The following is a 24483-nucleotide window of genomic DNA, read 5'->3' as shown; positions in this document are numbered from 1 at the left end:
TGCTGTTCCATTCTTCATTTCCTTATGTACCTGTGTTTTATCTATTTGTTTAGGATGTGATTATTAAAATTACAGCATTAGCAGGCATAGAGTGTCTGCTGAGACAGTCAACTATATAGTTCTGTCCTTTCCTCAGAAAGTATAAAAGAAATATTGAGTAGTGTCTTAACAGTTCAGAACTGTCGCAAGGGGAACTAGTAAGCAGACACTGAAGAGAGCTGCTGTCTTTAACAAGGAGTTAGATTGGAAAGTTTTCTTCTTTTTTTTTTGATTCCATGACACACCAGGGCTTGTAATTCAGGAAGAAGTTAAGTAAGTTCAATTTTAGGAAATAGAGGCATGAGAAAGCAGATCCCTGTTTGGGGTTTTTTGTGTACTTTACTGTTTTGAGACCACTCTGGTAGCATGGATGCTAACAAATGGCAATCTCAGTAAGATTAATTTGTGAGAGTTCCATTATTATATGGAGCAGATGTATAAAATTCTGGATGTTAATAAGTGTGAATACCGCTGTCTATTCATTATGATAACTTAGAAAAGCATAATGAGAACAAGAGTATCATATTTTAGAAATTGAGGTTAGAAACCAAAATTTTTAGTGATTGAAAGTAAGCTGCTAGAGATGACTGAGGGAAAATTACTGTGATAGCTGTATACTATGAAGAGGCAGAAGTTGCTGTATATCCAGTCCTAATGGTCTGTATTTATAGTTTACTGCTGAGATCACCAGGTTAGTTTCCTGTACTGTAAAGAATCTAAAGAAACAATATTAACGCACAAATACTCTGTATGGTAAAGTTTTAGTACAAAATCTGGGTTTTTTCTTTCTTCCAGAGACAGAGGAAATTGGTGATGAAGAAGTTTTCTCATGGCTGAAGTGTGCAAAGGGTCAGTCTCATGAACCAGAGAATCTCATGCCAACACAGATCATCCCTGGTACAGGTAATGCTTGAAACATGAAAGGAAAAATAGCAAATTTTGTATTAATTCTGAGAAAGCAAGTGGAAAAAATATAAAGATGGGTGATGTTGTAGCTGATACCTCTTCTAACATGGATTTAGAGGACACTCCCACTTGCTACAGCAGAAGGGTTGAAGGGAAGGTAACCCAAGTACGACCAAACTGTGGATTTGAAGTGCGCATCCTTCCAATATTAGCTGTGACTTGTGCTCAGCTGTTTTTAAGTTGTATCAGTAAATTTGTTTAAGTAGCGAGAAAGAGTTTTTTGGGGATGGTTTGTTTTTATTTTTCTTCTCTGGTGAGGGGGAGGGAAAGCTTGCAGCTTTCTATGTTGCTTTTCCAGCAGATGTCAAGGTGATTGAATTTCCCTAATCATGCATGTGAGCATGATGCTTCCTGTAGTTGAAGTAAGAACACACTGTCAACAGGCTCCCCTTGGCTGGGTGGACTGGAGTAAAACCCAGCAGTGAGGTTTTCTTTGTTGGCTTGGTCCCTAATTTTTACGCATGAGTTCTCAACCTGTTCATCACTGTTTTTCAAAGACAGCTCTGTGTGGACAGTATGTTGTTTTATATGGGGAACACCTCCCCACAGTGCACCAGTTCTTTAATTCATTCCATCGTGTTGCGGTGATAAAGATTAGATTGTTGCTTTCTAGTTGCACAGTGACTTCTGGCTCCTCCTGCTCATCACCCAAACTGCATGCATTAGTATGAAGAGGCCCTCCATCTGGGCTATCAGCCTTGCCCCTCTTGACAGGAACATGCCCAAATTCCTTTGAGTTATTTCACAGGTGTGTCCCTGTTGCTTCCTAATAGCTAAGTAGCCCCTGGCTCTTGTCTGTTGCTCAAATCTGCATCTCCTTTCCCCCTAGTAAATCTAGTTTTAAAGTTCTCCATATAAGGCTGGTCAACTTGTTGGCAGAGACTCTCTTGCCCTGCTTGGGCAGGTGAATCCCATCTGCTCCCAAGACACCTGACTTCTCAGAAGTAGATTTGTGGTCACAGAAGGCAAAACTGTTGAGTATGGCATCAGCCATGCAGCCAGGTATTCACCTGTTCAATTCATTACATCTCTCTGTGTACCAGGAGGGTAGAGGTGAACACCTGTGCTCCAGATCCTGTCAGCATTGCTTCAAGGGTTATCTAGCTTCTTGTGGTGGTTCAAAGTCACCTCATTGCAGTATTGTTGGACCCTACATGCAATAGTAGGAGCAGATGATAATCTGTAGGATTTGCGGGGTTTGACAGCCTCTCAGTGACATCATGAAGGTAGCATTAGCACCCTTCGTCACGTACTGTTCAGGGACAATGTGTTGTTATATATTATGTGACCTTAAAGATACTTTGCAGTAATACTAGAAAAACCTCACCCCTTTGAATATATAGTTTAGGCCTTTTTTTTAGATTTCTTTGCATGTGATATTAAAGACTTGACTTTATTTACAGCGCTTTACAATATTGGAGACATGGTTCATGCAGCACGAGGCAAATGGGGTATTAAAGCCAATTGTCCATGTATTAACCGACAGAACAAATCGGTGTTGAGACCAGCTGTCACTAATGGAATATCACAGGTATGTAATTTGAAGCTGAAATTACCTTGTTTGACATTTACATTTTTAAGATCTATTAAGGTGTTATATCCTTTAGGCTGACCTGTTGTGAATTTTAGTTTCTCCATATGTACTCTGAGTGTTTTAGTTTAGCAAAAGTCTTCTGGGGCATTTTTTGGGGACATGAACTGCATCTGTTATCTACCAAGTGGTTATTTGGGCTAATACTCTTATGTAGAAATTGGGTAGGAAGCCATTCATATTGATGCTGTATTTTAAAACAAACTACTATGAGTAGCTTGGAATACATAATACATGCTTTTATTTTGTTGTGGTTCCTGAAGGAATCTGGAGCAGTTCTGTTACTATCGATACAAAAAATCCTCCTGTAATAAAAAACCCCTGAAAGAACGAAAAAGAAAGAAATCAGAAAGTTTGGTCTTATGTTAAAAGATGACTAAATGATAACATGGTAAGAATTCACACCACAGTGCAAAGGTGAATACACACAGACAAGAAGCTCCTGTATCGTGCTGCTACCTTAGCATAAATTAATTTTACTGTGTGCTTATAGCAAATGGAAAAAGAAAAACAACAGACAAAACCAAATGCATTGGATATGAAAAATGTCTTCCAAGTTGAAGTCTTCCCTTTATTCAAAATTTAGCAGTTGTTTATTTTTTTTTTTTGTTTTAGCTTCCAACTGTAAATCCTAGTGCATCAGTCTCTGGAAACGAGAACACCTTTTCCACTGGAGCAGGGGCGGCAGCAGTGGGGCAAGTAGAAATGGACACTGTACCAAAATCTGAAGCAACTGATAGTAGGATAGAAGATTCTGCAAAAATGGAGACATTACCAACCAATAACACTGAAGTAAAGACTAACAGACCACTTTGTCCAGAAACAGCTCCATCGTCAGCTTTACACTGGCTTGCAGATTTAGCAACGCAAAAAGCAAAAGAGGAGACAAAAGGTGAGCAGAAGAAATGCCCTCTGGGGTTGGAATCAAAAGACAAATGATAACATGCTGTTCGATTGCTATACTTTGTGAGAGTGTCTAGCCCTAAATAGAAAAGAACAAGGTAATTTTTCTTCCTTTGCCTCTTAGAACCAGTTTTGTTCTATGGGCTTAGAAAAATGCAAAGCTGGAAAGATGATATAGCTGAAGACAATACTATCTTGTCACTCACAGTTTATTTCTGTGCCAATTTATGTATTTATTTTCTCAGAAGCTGATATCCTGGTGTAAAATGATAGTAATTAATTTCAGATGCAGTTTTGTCACTTTATAACAGTTGAAGTAAATATAACTCTTTTGTGTGCCATGTGAAGAGTGCATTTCCAAGGAACTGAGACTGGAGTCCAGTTGGAGAGTTAGATGAAAGCTTAGAGCATCTTTAATACTCAGTAGTTTGAGTGAATACACTTCCTAGATGTCAGAGGTAGCATGACTAACACAGGATTTATTCCTGTCCATATGTCTGGAAGGGACTACTTTACGTGTTGATGTTAAATGTTGGTGAATCACTCACGAGTTCTGCAGGTCTTAGTCACTGTAATATTGAAATATTTAATATCAAAACGTTAATTCAGAAAGTCAGGGAAATGTTTTTTAATTGAATCTATTAAAAATTGTGTGTTTGCACATCTTTTCAGATCAGATCTGTTGAGGTGCCTCATTCACTGTTACAGTGATAATTTACCATTACCACAAGATTCTGTTAATATCCTATTTAATGCAATAGCAAATAATTTCAGAAAACTTTGTGATCATTTTAACTTTGCCTCTTGGGGTTTTTTTCCTCTCCCCTCCCTGTAATGTTTATATTTATCTTGCAGAATCAGGATCACTGAGATCAGTGCTTAATAAAGAATCCCATTCACCCTTTGGATTAGATTCCTTCAACTCCAGTACAAAAGTTTCCCCGCTAACCCCAAAGCTGTTTAATAGCCTCTTGTTGGGCCCAGTGACATCTAGCAACAAAGCCGAAGGCTCCAGCCTCAGAGATCTGCTACATACAGGGCCAGGAAAGCTTCCGCAGGTCCCATCAGACACAGGAATCCCCTTTCCTCCAGTCTTTTCTGCAGCTTCTACGGTAAATAATTTTTTATTCTTTCAATGATATCTGTCCTAGGGAACAATTGTCATCTATATGTTTTTATAGTATTCTACTCTTGAATGTTGAAACAAATGTAATACCTTGCCAAAACCCACCACTCTACAAATTTGTAGAGAATTTTAGTTTACTACTGCTGAGGAGAGGCTGTTCTTTTGAAGAGACCAAGAAAATGAGTTTAATACAGCCTATGAATTGTTTAGTTGATAATCAGCATCCCTATAAAAGCTCACTTTAAATTTCACACCTTTAAAAATATTGTAAGGGCATACCAGAAAAAAAGACAAAAACTCAATAGTAAACCAGTTGCTTAAACTTATGTATACTTGAAAGGCATTTGAGCTAAAATATGCTTGGGCAGGATCTGCTGCTCCAGCTGGATCACTACAAATCTATGGGGCCTGATGGGATTCATCTGAGAATCTTCGCAGAGCTGCTGATGTGATTGCAAAGCCTCTCTCAACGATTTCCGTGCAATCTTGGGAATCTGGAGAGGTCCCAGGTGACTGGAAGCTGGGTGAACATTGTCCTGATTTTCTAAAAGGGCAAAGAGAGGACCTTGGAAACTACAGGCCTGTCAGGCTCACTTAAGTGCCCAGTGAAATAATGGAAAAGATTATTCTGGGAGGTGTAGGTAAATATCCAGAGTACAATGCAGTCCTCGGTCACTGCCAGCATGTCCTCGTGTGGGTGAAAGTCCTACTTGTTGAACCTGATTTCCTTCTATGACAGGGCCACCTCGTTCATCTAGGAAAGCCAGTAGATTTATTTAATCTTTCTGGAAGTAAGATTTTGATGACATCTCTCTCAGTATCCTTCTGGACAAAATGTCCAGCAGACAGCTGAATAACCATGTTTGGACAACGTGCTCAGGCCAGGGTGGGATTCTTATTGTGTCTCATGCAGGGCCAGGAGTTGGACTTGATGATCCTGATGGGTCGCTTCCAACTCAGCACATTCCATGGTTCTGTGATTCTGTGAGTTTAAGGTGTAGTTGCTATTTCTGAGTGCTTATTCTGGAATAACAGTACTTTAATCCATTTCGGAAGGAATAACTTCGAAAAAATCCTGAACAAATCAATGCTATTTGACGTGGTTAGAAGCATTTAGTTTAGGAGAAGGATAGATTCTGTGGAATTTATCAACGCTTAGCTCTTTTTGGCTAATACTTTCTCCAAAAGCTTAGGCAGAGTAAGGAGGAAGATGAAATGGCTTGTCTCATAGCAGATTTTTTTTTTTAACTCTCTGCCAGGCAGGCTGGCTGACTGTCTGGAACCTTGATTATAGTTCATGTTGGTTGGTTTTGGTAGAGGGAACAGTGCATGAAAATATGCTGCTGCTACAGGAAAGTGAATCCAAGAATACTTCTGCCTCTCATCACTGAGTACAGGGGAAGAAATTGTGGTCACTTGTTTCAAAGCAACTTACTCCTTCAAGGCTTGAGATATCCCCGTCCCAGCAACTTGTATCCCCCTCCCAGCAACTCTATGCATTCTCTCACCACATCTAATCAGATCTATTGTGTAATGTGTTTTTTCACTTTCCTGACTTCTGATCTTCACTGAGTAACTTAGATTTGAAAAAACTTGTGGAGAACTCTGGTCCAGCTCCTGACTTGAATGTCTGGATGCTTCGTGTAGAATGAACAAAACATACCTGAGAAACAACAGTTGCATTGCTCAAATTGAGAGAAGCAGGACTGCTGCTCATGAAGAGAATCATCTTGATGTTCCTGGAGCATTGACAGTCTGTTGTGAAGAATTATAAGCATTGTCTTTAATAATTAAACTGCATATTATCTATCTTACGGCCTCCAGAGAATCAGAGTAATGGTACTCTTTTAAGACCATCCAAAGTGGATGACGTCATGATCTAGTCTTACTTGCCTAAGATGGGCTGTAGAAAACTAGTATAATTCCAGGCAGCAGTAGAGAGTGGGATCAGACTAGCAGTGGCGCAGCTCCTCTGAAAGGAGCCTAGAGTTCTGGAGGACAGCAAGCTGCACCTGGGCCAGGACTGCACACCTGCAGCTGGAAAGACAAACAGTCCTGGTCTGCATCAGGAAGCATACAGCTGGAGCACATCCAGGAGTGTGGTTATTTCACTCAGCCCCTGTTGGGCCACACCTGGAACGCTGTTTCCAGTTTTGATTTCCCCAGTTGAAGAATGACAGTGCAAAATTGCATGGGATCCAGTGAAGGGCCATAAAGAATGATCAAAGCATTTTGGAGAGCTTGACACATTTGGAAAAGTGGTAGATACTGGTTCTATGCATCCTAGAGAAGAGAATGCTTTGGGGATCTGATCAATCTTACTGTATCTAAAAGATGGTTGTAGAGAATAGGGAGGTACTCCTTTCATAAGAATGCATGGCTAACAGGGCAAGGGGCAATACCAGTTGCTTCAGGAGAAATTCTGTCTGGGTATAACAAAAAATTCTCCCTTTACATGCAAGCAGTGGAATAGGCTGCCCTGAGAAGTGAATTAATCTCCCTATAAAGTTAAAGTTCGGCATGACCCAGCCCAGGGGAACGAAGCCTAATTTCAACAGAAATTTACACCAAATGATCTCTAAATCTTCTGTTGGACCTAGACTCTTCTACAATTCCATAAGTATTTTTTACTGAATTGATATATTCAGTAATGAATAGTGTTATGTTTTATATTGATAGTTCTGTATATGGTAAATTTTTTATCTATTGAACTCTAGTTTGTAAGAAGATGGCAATTTTTGGGAGGGAGGAGGGAGTGGTGTTGATTGATTTGTTATGACTTTTTTTTTTCACTTGAATGAGAAGGTTTTTTCTACCAGAAATCTATCATACCCCTGCCCCCTCCTGCAAATGTGTGAATAAAGATCCAGTAAGTGTTTATCTTCTGTTGAATATATGAAATATATTTAGTGTCTTAAGTTTTTTGCTATAAACAAGGCCTATGGGCAGGCTTTTTATTTTTTTAAGTTAAAACAAAGTTTAAGATTATGTTGCTAACCTGCTGCAAATTTTAAACACCCCTTGAGTTTTAAACGTCCCCTGAGGAGCATGGCAACCAGAACCAGAGAATCTGTCTACTAATGGTTCCACTGACATACAGGAAGCACTTTCTTCTCTCTCTGTCGTTGTTTGCTTAGTGTTTACATATCCGTCAGCTTACGTGTCCCAAGGTTGAATTCACTTCCTTAGTAATGGGATGAGGAAAATGGAGAAATAGAGTTGAGATATTAATGAAGTTAGAAAAAATATGAACTTTTTTTACTATCAAAGTAGCTGAATTTAGATCATTAAAGTTTACTATTTTATGTCTGCGTAATATTTTTCTAGGTAGCCTGTAGTTGGTTATTTTAACTTTTACCATTGTAAAACAGAGCCATAGCCATTTCTGTTCTTACCTGGATATGTCTGTCTCTGAGCCAAGTTGTTTCTGATGCATGTTTTCCTGGTAGCACAGTGTCTGTGACTAAGTCTGAAGGAGAGCAGATATACGTTAATACTTACACTGTTGCAAGACTAGATTTACCTCTGGATTTACATCTTCTAGGGGGCCAAAGGTAAAGCCAGCCTGCCAAACTTCTTGGACCATATCATTGCTTCTGTGGTGGAAAATAAGAAGACATCTGATGCTGCAAAACGAGCTAGTAATTTAGCTGACACACAGAGAGAGGTGAAAGAAATGGTGATGGGATTAAATGTGCTGGATCCACACACTTCCCATTCTTGGCTGTGTGATGGTAGACTTCTTTGCCTTCATGATCCCAGCAACAAAAACAACTGGAAGATCTTCAGGGAATGCTGGAAACAAGGCCAGGTAGGTGATAAGTGTCCAACCCTTGCTGCTTATAAGTGTCCTGAAATTGCACTCTGCACCTTGGTAAAAAGAGCCTATTCAGACTTTGGCCAGTTGCTCCTGAGTGAATATGGTGAATGAATATTTCAGCTGTAGCTTTATAAACAGGGGACACAGCAGCCCTGTTCACTCTATGCTATAGTGACTTGAGCCCATGTACTCTTGCACTTACCATTATGAGAGTGTGTGCTGTGACAGCCTTTTTAGTTGTAGTGTGCTTTGTGCTGAACTTGCTCTGCTCTGCTACAGCCCAGTAGTGAATCCACTTTGATTTCCGGTGTGCACCCACACTTGATGCTTTATAGCCTCAGGGAAAGGTCCATTCCTTCCAGCTGCAGCATGTGCAAGAGTGAAAATGCTGAATGCAGTCTACTGAATTTTGGGTTTACTTGATACAGTATCTCACCCTGAGCCCTACAGCCAGTGGGAACCCAAGTGTTGTTCTGGACTCAGCAACTCATGCATGGAGCACTCTCGTGGGTTGTCTGAGGTGCCATCAAGTGCTTAGCCCTTCAGACAACAGACTGTACCTTAGACCTGCTCTCAGCATAGCTGCTTGTTCAGGTCTCAGTCTGTAGTGCTGCAGCTTAGACTTCTCTAGAGACTCAGTAAGATCAGCCTGGTCAGACAAGCTGAATCTTAAAAAATGGGTGAGTAATTGCTGCTGCAAAGGAAGTGCACCCACAGCTCTAACAGAGGATGATGTCCATCACTGTTCAAATTGTATTCTTGACACTTGGTTCTGCAGCTGCCTCTGACACAGTTACCTTCACTAACTACCTGGAGTTGAGACCATTCATGCTAGACCATTAAGTGTCCTCATCATCTTTTCTGGAGAAATGCTTGTTGTCGGCTAGTCTGTTATTACAGTGCTAGTGCGCTTGGCAGTCGCATTCCATTTTTATTTGTGGTTGATCACAAGATGCTGAGGTGGGGTGGAGGAACAGGCTGCATGTATCTCATTTAGCACTCAGAGTCTATTCCTGACAGAAGTAGAGTACTTTTCGTTTAAGTGTAGCCTGTCCCATGGAACTGCACATTCTCTGGGTTCCCTGGGCACAAGCACAACTAGCACATACATGAGAACTGCAAAGATGACTTGTGCCGCCAGCCGCATTCCTGTTCATGACTCCTCTGGCCAGCTCCTAATAGTTGGAGGAAGGTACTGTGCAGCACACCCTTGTTTGTCTGACTAGAAACTTCATTGCCAGCTTCCCACTACATGCAGTTATCTTCCTGTCCTGACTTTTTTGGGGTGCATAGGAGTCTCCTTTTATTTTTTTTACTTTTCATCCTGTTGTATTTTTCTGATTTATGAGGGACTTCAGATCATTCTTTTGCAGTGCTGTGGTGTCCATCATCTGCCTTTCTTTGCAAAGAGCTTCTTAGTTTCTGGTTAGTATACTTTGATAATTTTCTCAACACTTTTTGTCAGGAAATACTACTGTCTCTCTGTGAAGATCCTAAATATTTCGGGAATGCCTACAAGAAATGTGCTTGTCAGTTTCTCTGCCAATGAGATGGTTAATCACCATGTGCAAGATGCTGCTTGTGACCTTGGGGTCCTTGACTGGTAATGAGTCTTGAGAGACTGCTTATGGAGTCTAGAGATGTGATTACCAATCTTGTGTCCGATGTGTAGCTTGCAGTGTGCATCGCCATCCAAGTTGGTGCGCTCCCTGAGGCTCTGGCTACAACTGCCATGCTCGTGTACTCTTTGCGACCCACTATTTTAGGCTGTGCCCCAAGGTGTGCTACTGATGAGTTTGGATCATTTTATCATTTAGAAGACCCCTTGAATAGGAACAGACTGGGCAAGTCCTTTGCTCATTCAGGGATCCTCAAAGTGGTGTTGCAGTCATTTGAGTTTTCTGTTGAAATGTGAAAAGGAATTGAACAACCTCCGTTGTTCCTGCGTAAGAGAGCATGTGACCCAGGCAGGCATTACTGTCTCAACAAGGTTATTTTAAAAAGAATTTCTTCAAGCAGAGACTCTCTCAAGAAACTGCTCTGTCAGAGTTCTTCCTTGGCTTACATCCTTCTGTAAATCCCAGCTGCACCTTTAAAAGTGAAGTGAAAGAACATTAATTCTACCACCATTCCCCAAATCATCCTCCTGTTTTGTGGTTTTGAAAAGGTTATTTGGAAAAAAAACCCTTATCCACCCTCCCCAGCAGAATAAATGCACACTGGGCACGAGATCCATGCCATATGAAGATCTTGGCTATGGTGGCATCCCAAATTGTTAAAAGAGAAAATTATTTTCCCTTAATGCTTAGATAATAAATGGCAGTCTTTCAGTGTCACTCAAAAAGAGCAACATTTTTTGAGTCCTTTCTCTTAGAAATTGTCAGAAATAAGTTCAACTGTCTTATCCCAGAATTCACTGAGAGACCATAAGATTAATTCTTGCTGAAGCTGTTTTTCAAGAGCATTTTGCTCTCTGGAAATGGTTGTTGCTCATCTGGGGATAGTTAGGATTCTCATCCTGTAGCAACCTGATATTTTCTGAATTTTCATGCTAGGATTTCTCATTTTTGAGACAGTGAAAATCTGGTATGGTACTGGAGCTTTTTATTTTGTTGTTATCTCCCTGTAGTTTGAGAGCAGATTTGGCAGGAGATGTCTACCAGGCAAGTCCACTGTCCTTTTATCTTGGAGCCCTATCTGTGTTCTTCGCTAGAGAGAATACTTTATTTCTTCCATGGCAAATTTGCTGCCATGGATGGCAAGAAGGGGTCTACTAAGTTAAGTAGTTTGGTTGTTTTGGGGTTTCTTTTAATTGCAATTTACAAGTGGTCAAGTGAATACAGCAGGGATCAAAATGTCATTATTTTTCTGTACTGAAGGCAGCTGGTTTATCCGTCAGCTTAAAGTCTACCAGGCAGTCCTTTCCACACATCCTGTGAAAGGTACTGTTATTTTTTACTCATACATGATCCCTAGTGTTTGTTGTAGAATATGCTTAAAACTTTTTTATTGCCTTAATGTTACCGTTTTTGCTGGGATGAGGGACTACATTAAGATTTGAGATTGCTGTATTTGCTCTTAGGGAGGTTTGCTGCTTGTCAGGGTCTCACATTTGGAACATAGTGGAAAGGCTACCAAAGCTTACCTGTCCCTCAAACATGTGCCCTCTGCTGCTTTTCCATATTGGCGCACACAGTACTATTGGGGAGACCAGGACAGTATCAAGAGTGACTGTATGGCTCTGGGTATTAATCAAGGCTATGGAGCCCTCATGGTTTTCTTACTCATGCCAGTGAGGGGTAGGGGAGTGGAGAGATCCTGCTTGTCAACCATTGTTTGCACAGCTGGTTTTAATCAAGAGGGTTTTATGATCGTGGGAACCTCAAAGAGGATTGGGGATTGCTTGGAAGAGATAGGATCCACCAAAGCAAAAAAAAAAAAAAAAAAAAAAAAAGGCATCTTTGCCAACACGCTGGCCAACCTTATTAGGAGAGCTATAAGCAGGAACAAGGGAGGGAGAGTATGACCAGTGATCAAGGAAGGAATTAGTTGATTGGTTTGGCAAGCGAGCAGTGTGAGGTGAAGTGAACAGGGGTAATCTCATACTTAAGAAACCAAGGATGAAAGATGTCCACCTCAAGCATATGCATGTAAGTAAAGATCTGTGTGCATCCCAGCATTGTGAAGAAAGCTCTCATACTGTTTCTGGGAAATCAACATGACTAGGTGTCTTTCTGAAGTACCTGTACACTAATGCATGTAGCACATTGAACAAACAGGAGGGATTAGTGTGCTGTTGCACAGCCATGGTCTCATTGGTATGACAAAGTGGTGGGATAGCTCATGCAGCTGTAGTATGGGAAGGAATAGATATAGGCTGTTCAGGAAGGACAACACAGGAATGACAGGCCAGGAAGGTGAGAAGGGAGCATTGCTGTTTTTGTGAGGAAGAAGCTAGAATGCATGAAATTGTGAAGGAACTGATGATTCAAGAGCTTATGGGCCAGGATTAGTGAGCAGAGTAACATGGACAACATTGTGGCAAGTATCTGCTACAGACCAACTGAGCATAAAAAAGTGATAAGGCCGTCTTCAGAAAACTGGAGGAAGCCTTGTGTTCACATTTCCTGGGCCTCATGGGACCACTGTGATACCTGCCGGAGGAACAACACAACAGGTCGCCAGCAGTCCTGAAGTTTTCTGAAGTGCATTGGTGTCAATGTCCTGAGACAGCTGATCAAGGAAACAGCTCGGGAAGGGCGCTTGTGCTGGACCTTGTGCTTCCACACAAGGAAGGTTGTTGATGTGGAGATACGCGGCACCTTTGGCTGCAGTGACTATTAGATGGTGGCATTCAGATCAAGATTTTGAGAGGAGGGAGCAAAGCAAAAAAATCATGATCACAAATCTGGGCTTTGGGAGAGCAGACTTTCACCTTTTCAGATACTTGCTTGGAAGAATCCCATGGAGATATGGTCATGAAGAGAAGAGGAGCTCGGGAATACTGTTTGAATCATGCTTAACCTGCCTTGTAGCCTTCTGTGATGAGATGACTGGCTTGGTGGATGAAGGGAAAGTACTGGATGTTTTTTATCTTTAATAAAGGCTTTTTACACTGTCATGGTGTCATCAGACAAAGTAAAGTACAGACTTGGTAAGTGAGCAGTGTGATGGACTTAAAATTGACTGAAATGCCATGTGTGAGAGCACTGTCACTAGTGGTATATCATAGGGGGTCACTTCTGGGGTGAGTAGTATTTATCATGTAACTAGTGACCTAGATGGGAAAGGGTTCATAGACCCTCAGCAGGTTTACAGACAATACAAAACTAGGAGGAATGACTGATACAGCAGATGGTTGTGCTGCTACTCAGAGGGTCTGAACAGGCTGGAGAATTGGGTTGAGAAGAACCTGGTGATGTTCCACAAGGGAAAATGTAATGTCCTGCACATCAAGGAAGAATAACATGCTGCAGCAGTTGCTGAGGAGCAACCATTTGGAAGGTAGTTTTGCTGGAAGGATCTTGGGGTCCCAGTGGGCAAGGGAGTGACCATGAGCCAAGAATGTGTCCTCATGACAGAGAGAATTGTCAGCAAGTCAAAGGAAGTGATGGTTCCCCTTTACTCAGCACTGTTAGGGGCCTCACCTGGAGTACTGTGTCCAGTTCTGGGCTTCCCAGTACAAAAGAGTCGTGGAGTTACTAGAGGAAGCCTAGCAAAGGGTCACAAAGGTGATGAAGGGACTAGAGCATCACTTAGATGAAGAGAGGCTGAGCGAGCTGGGGCTGTTCAGCCTAGAGAACAGAAGGCTCAGGAGAGCGTGGAGAGGAAATTTTAAGAGGGAGCTAGGCTCTTCTTGTTAACGCTCATTGGCAGGACAAGTGGGAGTGGGTGCAGAAAGTTCAGCCTCAACACAAGAAAATACTCTCTTTCGGTGTGAGGGTAGTAACTTCCAATCTAAATGTTTCTGTAGGGTTTTTTACTTCTTTTCATTCCCCTGAAATTGACAGGAGTAAAGTAACAACCCTTTTTTGTTTTCTTAAATCTCACTCTTCTGGAGTTGAGGTTTCATTGCTGCCTTCTAGAACTTAATGGCTATGTTGTATTGTGTTTGAAAGCCAAGGCTATTTCTGTTATCCCCAGAGTTGGGTTTTTGTTCCGTACATTTCTGAATCAATAGTTGCCCTCATTTAGGGACAAATTGAAACTAGGCCTTTTAGAGGCCATTGGGCAATAAAAAGGAAGCAGCAGTTAGTTACTGGAGTGTTTTTAAGCAGCATAACTTTAGAGTTGCTTGAATATAGCTCTGTAGGTACTTTTGCCTAACACACTTTTACTGCATCTAGGGACATCTGTGCTTCTCAGGGTTGTGCTGAGCTCTTCATGTGAATAAACCAGACCCACCATCAGATCATTGTTAAAGTATAGGGCACTGCTTGGAATTAATTCAAACTTGCGTAGACATAGGAACTGCTATTTGAACATAGGCGGCAGTTACTAAAGCTAAAGGTCTTCAGGTGGGAATCGTTTATGTGCAAATTCACTTTGTACCCTCTTCCTTTTCTCTCAAGTTTGGTAACTCTCTTTTGAGATGGCAGGGTGAAAGGAACTGAAAAGGTTTTGGCAGTGTTGGGAGGATTGTCTGGTATACCTTTCCCAATTGTTGTCAGTTTAGCAAATGCTTTGAGTGTTTATGGGGAGAGGCCACTGAAATATCTGTGTGGAATATATGTACATCATTAGCCTAAACATGGCTAATGCACCCTTTTGCAAGTGAACAGCCTTTTTTCTGCTACTTGGTTTTGTCTTAGGGAATTAATGTTGATCTGTGATTATACATAAATAACAAGCAAAATAGTTGAACAATTCATATTAAAAGACAAAAATTTCACGTGAGAAGGCTTTACTACAAATGCTGTTTCTAGTGGTAGTTGCATGTCTGCTTAAGAAAAAGGACAGGTGCTGGGATTCTACACTTACTGTACTGCCACAGATGGATTGACCCTGTCTGGCTGCCAGACCCCTCTATCCAGCTGCTTTCTCACTCCCCCTTCTCAACAGAACAGGGGAAGAAAATCAGGTGAAGAAGTTTGTGGGTCAAGATAAAGGCAGGGAGATCCCTTAGTGATTGCTGTCATGGGCAAAACAGGTTTAACTTGTGATAAAGGAGTTGAATTTATTGCCAATTAAAAATAGAGCAGGATGGTAGAGAAAAAAGACAAATCAGTAAACACCTTACCCCTCCCGCCCCAAGTTACCTTTTTCCTAAAGGCTCAACTTTACTCTCTCATCTCTGACTATTCTACCTCCTCACCCCCACAATCCCTGGAGTAACACAGGGGGGATGATGGGGGTTGTGGTCAGTTCATAACACTGTCCTCCTCACACTTTCCCACTGCTTCAGTGTGAAGTTCCTCTCACAGGATACTATCCTTCACAAATGGCTCTAACATGAGTTGTCTCCATGGGCTGCTCCAGTGTGGGTTGCCAGTGGGCACAGTTTTTACCAGAAAGTTTGCTTATTTGTGGGATTCTCCCCGCAGCTTCTCCCAGAGCCTGCTCCAGCATGGGCTCTCCATGGACTGCAGCTTCCTCCAGGGAATATCCCTCTGCTGCAGTGCAGGATCCTCTGTGGACTGCAGATGGATCTCTGCTTCACCGTGGTCTTCCACAGTTTGCAGGGGGACAGCCTGCCTCACCATGCTCTTTGATGGGCTGTGAGCACCTCCTCCATCACTGACCTTGGTGTATGCGGAGTTGTTTCTCTCCCTTCCCCCTGCCTCTTCCCCCTGCCTGCCGTCTGTGTGTTGTGTGTGTCCCCGTCTATCTCTCTCTCACACACACACACACACACACACACACACACACACACGCAGCAGCTGTGGAGAACTTTTTAGCCATTCTAATTATCACAGAGATGCCACCAGCATCAGTTATGGGCTCAACGTTGGCCAGTGATGGGTCTGTTGAGCCAGGTGGAACCATCTGTGTCCACCATGGAGCAGCTCCCAGCCTCCTCTCACAGAGCCTACACCTGCTGCCAGCACCTTGCCATGGAGACCTAATGCACTTGCCTTGGCAAGTCTAATCCAACGCCACTTCTAAGGCAACTGCACACGGCGTGGAATTAAAGTTTGCTTTGACTCTGGTTATTTGCTTGATGCACAAAACCCAGACATGGATGAAAATAGATTTGTGGTGTCTTTTGTATGGTGGTAGCCAGGAGTCTCGGCTCTCTTAAGAAAGTTTGGCTGCATGTGTAAGAAATTTGGTTATGGTGGAGTAAGCATTCATCTTTGTATTCTCAGCCCGTGCTGGTATCTGGTGTCCATAAGAAGTTGAAGTCAGAGCTTTGGAAACCAGAAGCTTTCAGCCTGGAATTTGGAGATCAAGATGTAGATTTGGTGAACTGCAGGAACTGTGCCATAATTTCAGACGTGAAAGTGCGTGACTTCTGGGATGGCTTTGAGATAATATCTAGTAAGTAATATTTATGGCTGACTAGTTTAACTGAGCAGTCTGTCTTGCTATCTTCCAACTCTTCATTTTCCACCTGTTTTCTTAAAAAATAAATTAAGAAAAAAATCCGGATACCTATCAGTCTCATCCAAAGAAGCCATTGTTCCTTACATATAGCACACCCTAGAAAATACTTTATTGAAGATTAGGGCAGGACTGCCCAAAAGGACTGTCTCTATTGCAGTGTGTTGGGGTGTGTTACTTTCATATGTCAAAAAATTATCCATTTCATGGGAAACTACTTTTTTTTTTTACCTTTTCCCAGTGAAATTAATCATGAGTTACCATTATTAAGACAGTAAGTAATATGCCTACCCTTGCTCTCCTTTCAACCTCAATTTTTATTGTAAAACTAAAGGGATCCTGCAGAGCTAAAACAGACTGAGACTTTTGACACTAAAACTTGGACTTGGTGGAATGCATCAGTTAAGTACACTTGACATTGCAAATTCTTTTTTGGTAGATCATCTGTGAGTACAAATACAAATTTATATGTATTACAAATGGCAATGCTATATGCATGCCTCACATGATAACACATTATTTAATGCTCAAGTTCTTCTTTGAGAAAACCTTCTGTCAAGTGTGAATGGGGAAACTAACCAGCTAAAATTTCTGGGGGCATAACTGGTTAGGTTAAAGAGCTTCTGAAAAGCATTTTACATTGTATATACCTAGATCCAAGTCATTTTCCAATCAAATAACTCCTTGCTTTTGACTTGTTTTTTTTTTATGTGGGTAGTACAGAGTATTGTATTTTGTACTGTTAAGTTTCATACTGTTTTTGTTATTAATCAGAAATAAATGGCCTAGGAGGATATAATGGTGTGGTCTTTTTGTATTGACAGTAATTGGGAAAGTTCACAAACTCTTCACTTTTGTGCTGGGGTCGTTCATGAAAATAGTGAATTTGTATGGGTCAAGTTATCTTTGAGAAATGTTACTTGTAGTTTGTCTCCAGGCAGATACACTCCTTTCAGCAAAATCAGCTTCTGCTTTTCTTTTAGACAATGCCTTTACCACACTTTACCTGAGGACTATTAGTGACTAGTTGGAAAACCTTATCATTCTTGATAGTTTCTTTTAAATACATTTTATTTAGAGTTTTTTCAGCCATGTTCAATCCCTAATATAGAGGAGTATTATTTGCTACTAGTCCAGAGATTTCACACGCTAATTCTTATGAAAACTGTTGGCAAATTACCTAATGTCTCTGACTTCTCTGCATTACATGAATTCTAAATTTTCTAAAAATGTGGCTGGCTCCCACCCTCGCTTTAAGTTACCAAAGAGCTGTAGAACAGCCACTGACTTTGGAGGTGTTATTGAGATTATTCTATAAGATACTTTATTCTAATTAATTTTAATCTTTTGCTGTTCTTTTAATACTTTTGGGCTTAAAATGGACTTTTGAAAGGTCTGACTTTTTGTTTCGATCCTTCTTATACCTGCTTTTCTTTGCTGATCAGATATTTTCTGGGGTTCGTCCAGTTTCATGTAATTTGTCAGATCTGTATGTTTTCATCCAGGTAGTTCTTCACTCTGTCCTTTCTGAATAGCCTCCCTACAAGCTGCTTCTTGTTTAGAACAAAGATCCTTGATGAGTTCAAAATCTTGAATATGGGAAGTTGTAAAACATCTTTAAATTCAAGTCCTTGAGCTTTTCAGTTCACTTGCCTCTCTAAAATCTGTAGCATATCAAAGTTTGTTATCTGTAAATCAGTCACTTCAGTTTACGTATCTGCAGTTCTTAATTCCTTTTAATTTCAATAATTTTTTTTTTTTAATTGCAAACTCAGGCTGTCTTCTGTAGCCTGTTGATATATAGCACAGATGTGATTCACGGGTCTCCCAAGTTCTAATTTCTTAGATATGCTTTCACTTCTGATGCTGTCAGGAGCTCTGTTAGATCAGTTTGGCTGACAATCCTTGGGAAGTCAGGAAGCAGTTAAGGGTGTTACTCTCTGGGGAGATGGGGATGCTAAAGTGTTAAGACTGCTGTACACCTTGTTTTTCTATTGGTGGCTTCATGTAGAGTTGTGAAAAATCTGGTAGAAGAGTGAACTTTGTTTTTCTCTAAATGTTACACTGAGTTCTAAGCTGCTCGTGTTCCACTTCCAGATAGACTCTCTTAGCCTCGAGATCTAGCCCTAAGATCTGAGGTAAAACAGCAGTTGATATGGTCAGTGCTGTCATTGATTTACCAAACTATGAATATCGATCTAATATCGATATCCAACTGAGACGGACAAAAATTCTCAGTTTAGAGTTAGAAAGTGCATGTTTTATTTGGTGCCAGGCACTGCGTGGGATAGCTCCCTAAGACGCAGGGCCCCGATCCAAGCAAACACAAAGCTTTTTATTTACAAAAATTATGACTATCCAAAATACAAATGCATATTCATAACATTAACACCTCCCATTCTCCACTTCGTATGGAAATGAGCTTAAATGTCATTAAGCATGCGTAGTGTGTGTCCTGAATTGAGTCGGTGGTCTTGAATTGGGTCAGTGGTCTTAAAAAGATGAAGTAGCTCGTCTTCCTCATTTTGACCTTTTCGCCTCTCTGAACTTTAACAATCCTAATTACTTTAGTGACCTCTAAGTTTCCTCTTGCGTGACTTTTGAATGGGTTCCCACCAAGGGAGGAAATTGCTAATTGTCCTTGTTCCCTACACCAACTTATCAAAGTTTCTATTCCCCGTTCTAAGCACAGCTAAGCAAACATGCAAATGACAGATCGTCAGTTATTTGGTAATCAGTTATTAACATCTTAAAACCCATTTCAGGTCCAGCTCTCTTAACTATTTTAATTAACTCTAGCTGGGCCCAAATTCCTTCCTATTCTAACTAATTTCAACACAGCTAGCCTATAACTAAAATCTTTATGTTTCTTCTAAATCTATGTTTCATCATAGCATACATCCACTGTTGCATATGTAATGCCATCTTTCTGTGTTGCCAGCTTTCTGTTTCCAGTCAGGACTCATGTAAAACTCTTAAAGTGAAGAACAAATGTTTGGTTTTGGTAGTCTGTTAATTTGAGTGCCTCCAGCAAAGAAGAATTAAAAAAACTAAAGGCTGTCTTTCTTTGTGACCACCTGCCCTTTAGCTTTTTCGAATGTGGTGTACCATGGTTTATTGCTTTACACTGAAGTTAGGGTTGATTTCAGAACAAGAACCAATAACTTTTATTTTATAGAAGTACCACTTCTCTTGAAATTAAAGATAAAGCTCCCTCAGACTTTGGTAAAAGGAGTTAGGAAGAATGCTTTGGAAAGGCTTGTTTTCGAAGCTGAATAAAAACTATTCTAAAACTTAGCAGCTGTGCGAGATCTGTCAAACTTGTGCTGTAGGTAATTATACCTGTATCTATCGATAGATATACTTGCTAAACTGCTGTGGGTCATACTATGACAATGCTTGGAAGCCCAAAACAAAACCAGGATCCATTTTGCTGTGCCCTATAAGAGGTGCAGAAACCCTTTACAGCTTTAACAAGGTATTGGGCTGTGGTAAAAAGATACTGCATGAAGAAATCTTAATTTGTTTCTTGCAGAACGGCTCAGGTCAGATGATGGTCAGCCAATGGTACTAAAGTTAAAGGATTGGCCTCCAGGGGAGGACTTCAGAGATATGATGCCTACCAGGTAAGTAACCTTTAGTATCAGTGCTGACAGGACTGCTGTAGGTGCTACAGGAGGATAACCCACCTTTGTCTCTCTTTGCTCTCTAGATTTGAGGACTTGATGGAAAATCTTCCTCTTCCTGAATATACCAAGAGAGATGGCAGACTGAATTTGGCTTCTAGGCTGCCAAGCTACTTTGTCCGTCCTGACCTGGGTCCCAAAATGTACAATGCGTATGGTATGTGAGTATAGTTCTGCAGATACTGGGGTTTGAGACTCTCTATTATACTTAGGGCAAATACATGGCTGTGGCATTAGTCAAAACTCTGTGCTTATCCTAGAGCCTGCTGTTACTTTTTTTTCATTTAGTCCTGCGATCTATTCTTACTTAGTCCTCTCTCTGTCAGATGTGCCCTTTTCTGCCTTGTATATCCGATTTGTAATACATTTAACAAGCATAATACCAATACAGGGTTCAAGGAAAAGTTAGTATCTTTTTGAGACCAACTGATGTGTTTAAGAGGAAAACTACCCACCTTCTGGGCACTTTAACCTGTGAATTCATGTTTCCAACCAGAGTTGTAATTTTCTTAATCCATGTCTAATAAAATAGACCACTGACAATATGCAAAACAAAACTGTCACCATGTTCAGCTACCTGAATTGGATAGTTTGTCCTCTTAAGGCTAATTATTTAGTAGGTAAGTAGCATATATCTGAGCACATAACCTACATGGGGCTGTGAAGCATTACATTTTCTGATGATTGTAATATAGCTGTGTGGAGGATATGTGAACAAAAAAAGCATGTCAGCTTGAATTATTTTAGTTCCTGAATGTACTGACTTTGAGGTCATGGCCCAAAGCAAGTTTTGTAGACTTTTAATTTAAAACCAATGGTTGTTACAGGATGTTTTTAAATAACTGATTGATTTGGAAGCACATACTTTTGCAGCTTTAGAATAAAATAACGTTTAGACTAGTTGGTTTTTGTATATGCTGTAAAATGTCAAGTGATACTGATAAGGAAAAAGTTGCAGTCATCTCGCAAAGCAAGTATGTGGAAGCAAACTTACCCTAATGTAGTTTATGTGGTTCTCTTTGAATATTGGTGAGACAGGTGCAGTGTTTTTTAAGGTTTTGCATTCCGATTGTTGTTACACCTACAGTAACAACTCACCCAAGGACATGGAAGATTTTTCACTGTTTCATCATTTTAAGAATGTTGTATCTCGGTAACCAAATGTGGGTTAGACTTAAGCTGTGAGCCAACATATTGCAGTTCTCAAAGAGATGTGGTGCTATTTTGGATTTTTTTTTTTTAAGCAGTACGACATTGCAAATAAAAGTTAAATAGGTTGTTGCAGCTTAGGCAAATTGAGCTTATTCCAGTATTTAACAGTGTTCAGTGTTTTGGTTTATGTACTACTAGACATGTAAGTTGAGTGAAGGAATCCGTACACCAAAGAGCTTATAATGTAATCAAGCAATACATAAATAAGAGTGCAGCAAGAAGGAACGTAATCAGTCACTGCTGACTTGTTTCTGTATATTGCTAGTTGCTATCAATGGAAGGAATGGATTCATTTTGTTGAATTTTTCTTAAATGTCAAAGTTCTATTTTCCTTTTTATCAGAGCTTGTGGAGGCAGGGTTGATGGTATTTTTCTTAGTGTAGATCATAACTCTTTACTATTTGATCCTTTTTAGACATACAGGTCTTGGTCCAAAGAGAGAAAGTATTACACTCTCTTTACTTGGAAATTAAAAGAAAAAAAATTAGCTAGGTCTGTCTTCAAAATTAGTTTTGTATCTTTTTGCTCTTAGCTGCTTGACAGGCAAATTAAAGGGTGGACCTCAATATAAAAATAGTAATTCTGTCTATGGTGAATATGAGTAACATTTCTAGCAACTTAAATGTATTTTGGTTGTAAATATATGGCTTTGTTTGCAGAGTATGTGGTGAAAAAAATTCACAATAGCAAAGTCTTTCATGGGCTTAGCATTTTAAAGCATTAAGATACAAAATTCATGACGTTTGATTCGTAGTGATACTCAGTTACCTAAATAAAAGGACTGTTTATAGAAGTTAGCTTTGAAGAAATCTTTTGTCTAGAGGACCCTTAAATACTGACCAATTTTTATATAGAAATACTTGAACTGTTTAACATGAGACTTGCCATTGATGATGTAATTGTATTTCCCAGCATACTCTGTGTGACTTAGACCATTAGCAAACAATTAATTTTAAAAGTGTCATTCTTCCCTTTTGTCCTGCTGCATCTTGCAAAGCAGAGGTTTGAGGTGGAGGTTGTAAGGGTCCTTGAGGTCAACAATTAACCTATCTTCAGTGAATTTGTCTGGCCTGGATTTTGGACCTATGTATTGTGTTTCTCCATGTTCGTATTTTAGGTGTGCTTTTTTAAAGTTCATGTTACAAACTGTCTATATTAGCTACTGTTTCTGGTCTGTTATGATAGGTACTGTTCAGTGAGTTGAGTTCTATCTTCAGAAGCTTGTATTTTAAACAGAAAATCGATAAATATGATGGTGATCCTAAAAACTCTTGTGGGCACACTTCTGTTAGTGTTTGCTGATACAAAGATATATATTTTTTTTAATGTTCTAATTTCCTGCCATGTTACTTGCTAGAGATGGTTAAGCAGAAGTAGAAAGAGAGGGTGCTACTGAAGGGCCAGAGGAAAAAAAAAGGAACATGTTAATAAGAAGGTGAAAGAATTAAGCAAACATTTGAAATCTTTCTCCATTACTTTCAGTCACTTGAGAGGTGTAAGTTCCTTCAGTGTATAAAGGTACAAGCACTTGAATCTGCAGGTGTTTTTCCTTACTGAATTGTAATCTGAATTGCTAATGATGGGTGGATCACTAACTACTGTGAATTCAACTGGTCATGGATTTTACAGCTTAGTATGAGAAAATAAAAATCTGCTGGAGGCTTATACTTGTAACCGTCCAATGACTTGCTCCACACAGTAGGATGCTAATGCCACTTAAAGCAGTTCTCTCATGCCTCCAAGCAAACGAAGACTTGCTTTGTGCTTATGATAGCTAAGTTCTCTAGTACGGACTGTATAAATGACCCTCAGAGAGACAAAGTTGTGAAGTACAAGTTCTGGCTTTGGTTTTAAAATGCTTGTTTCCTCATGACTTGAAAACTAGGTTTGGTACTTCTGTTTCCTGTAAGATTAAAATACCAGTTATCGGTAAACTTTTTATTTATGCTACACATGACACGAATATACCTACTTCAGTTGCTGTTTGACTTTGGTTTCTGCTCTCATTGCTGTACAAAGTTAGCATTCTAGACAGATTTCTCAGGTAGGTTATTTCTATAAGAGATTAGTCACAGAATTTGATTTTATTTTGCACTCTATTGTAGGCTTAATTACTGCAGAAGACAGACGAGTTGGTACCACAAATCTGCACTTGGATGTGTCCGATGCTGTTAACGTCATGGTGTATGTTGGGATTCCCATTGGGGAAGGGACCCATGACGATGGTAATGCTTGAGGAAAGCTGTTTTCTGTACACTAAATTCAATTGTGTGTCTGAGAAAGGAGACTGTGTCTACTGCTTAAGCTTGTCATATCTATGATAAGTAATTCAAGTATACAAGGCAGTTTGCTGCATTTGCAGCACGTAATTAAAAGTGCAGTAATGTTTCATTAGTTTCCAACTGTGGGAGCAGCAGAGTTTTGCTGGAAATTAGGTACATTCCTGAAGAAAGGAGGGGAAAGACTACATTACTACCCTTTCTTCTCCTTGTGTTTGAATAACCATAGTTCAGTTTAAATTCATGACTGAGCTTTGTGATTAGCTGTCACTTGACACATTCCCTGAATTCTGTTAAAATGAAGCTTGGTGGGCTTAGAAGGGGCACTGTATGATGCAGCAGTTGCAGTGTGACTGAATTTAGTAACTCAGAATGCTTCTTCCTCTTCTCTATGTCAAAAATGAGCAGCTTTGTAATCATACTGCTTTTACATGGATTCCCCTTTCAGAAGTTCTGAAAACAATTGATGAGGGAGATGCTGATGATGTAACAAAGCAGCGAATCCATGAAGGAAGAGAAAAACCTGGAGCATTGTGGCACATTTATGCTGCCAAGGATGCTGAAAAGATACGGGAACTTCTCCGGAAGGTATGCTGGTTACAAAGAAAGCTTGAGCTTACAGGGTTCCTTGACTAGCTTGCTTATAGCAGCTGAATGATACAAATTGCTATCAACGTCAAGTGCATAGATAGGTATTGCACTTCTGTCTTTGAGGGCATTAATAGTTACTATGTTCCCAGGTTTTCAGCCTGGTCTGGAATCTTCATACTAATGCACCTTGCTATTTAAGACCTAAATGACCTTAATTAAAATAATGT

General features: G+C 40.2%; 1 protein-coding gene across 3 annotated transcripts in view; it reads left to right on the top strand.

The window, feature by feature from the left end:
* KDM3B (lysine demethylase 3B) overlaps positions 1 to 24483 on the top strand; it is a 50694-nt gene that overhangs the window by 21844 nt on the left and 4367 nt on the right. For 2 of the 3 annotated variants that reach the window (XM_048319717.1, XM_048319716.1), the window contains exons 12-21: positions 835 to 942; positions 2409 to 2536; positions 3212 to 3488; positions 4355 to 4611; positions 8170 to 8436; positions 16254 to 16425; positions 20024 to 20114; positions 20201 to 20331; positions 23492 to 23611; positions 24114 to 24253. In XM_048319717.1, the coding sequence (XP_048175674.1) occupies positions 835 to 942; positions 2409 to 2536; positions 3212 to 3488; positions 4355 to 4611; positions 8170 to 8436; positions 16254 to 16425; positions 20024 to 20114; positions 20201 to 20331; positions 23492 to 23611; positions 24114 to 24253 (1691 nt within the window). Of the gene's footprint in view, positions 1 to 834; positions 943 to 2408; positions 2537 to 3211; positions 3489 to 4354; positions 4612 to 8169; positions 8437 to 16253; positions 16426 to 20023; positions 20115 to 20200; positions 20332 to 23491; positions 23612 to 24113; positions 24254 to 24483 lie in introns of those variants that run through there. The other variant, XR_007206936.1, reaches the window with a different exon arrangement.

The sequence above is a fragment of the Corvus hawaiiensis genome, chromosome 15, assembly GCF_020740725.1.
Source record: "Corvus hawaiiensis isolate bCorHaw1 chromosome 15, bCorHaw1.pri.cur, whole genome shotgun sequence".
Taxonomy (NCBI): domain Eukaryota; kingdom Metazoa; phylum Chordata; class Aves; order Passeriformes; family Corvidae; genus Corvus; species Corvus hawaiiensis.
Note: the sequence above shows the minus strand (reverse complement) of the source record. Positions and strands in the feature narration are given on the sequence as shown.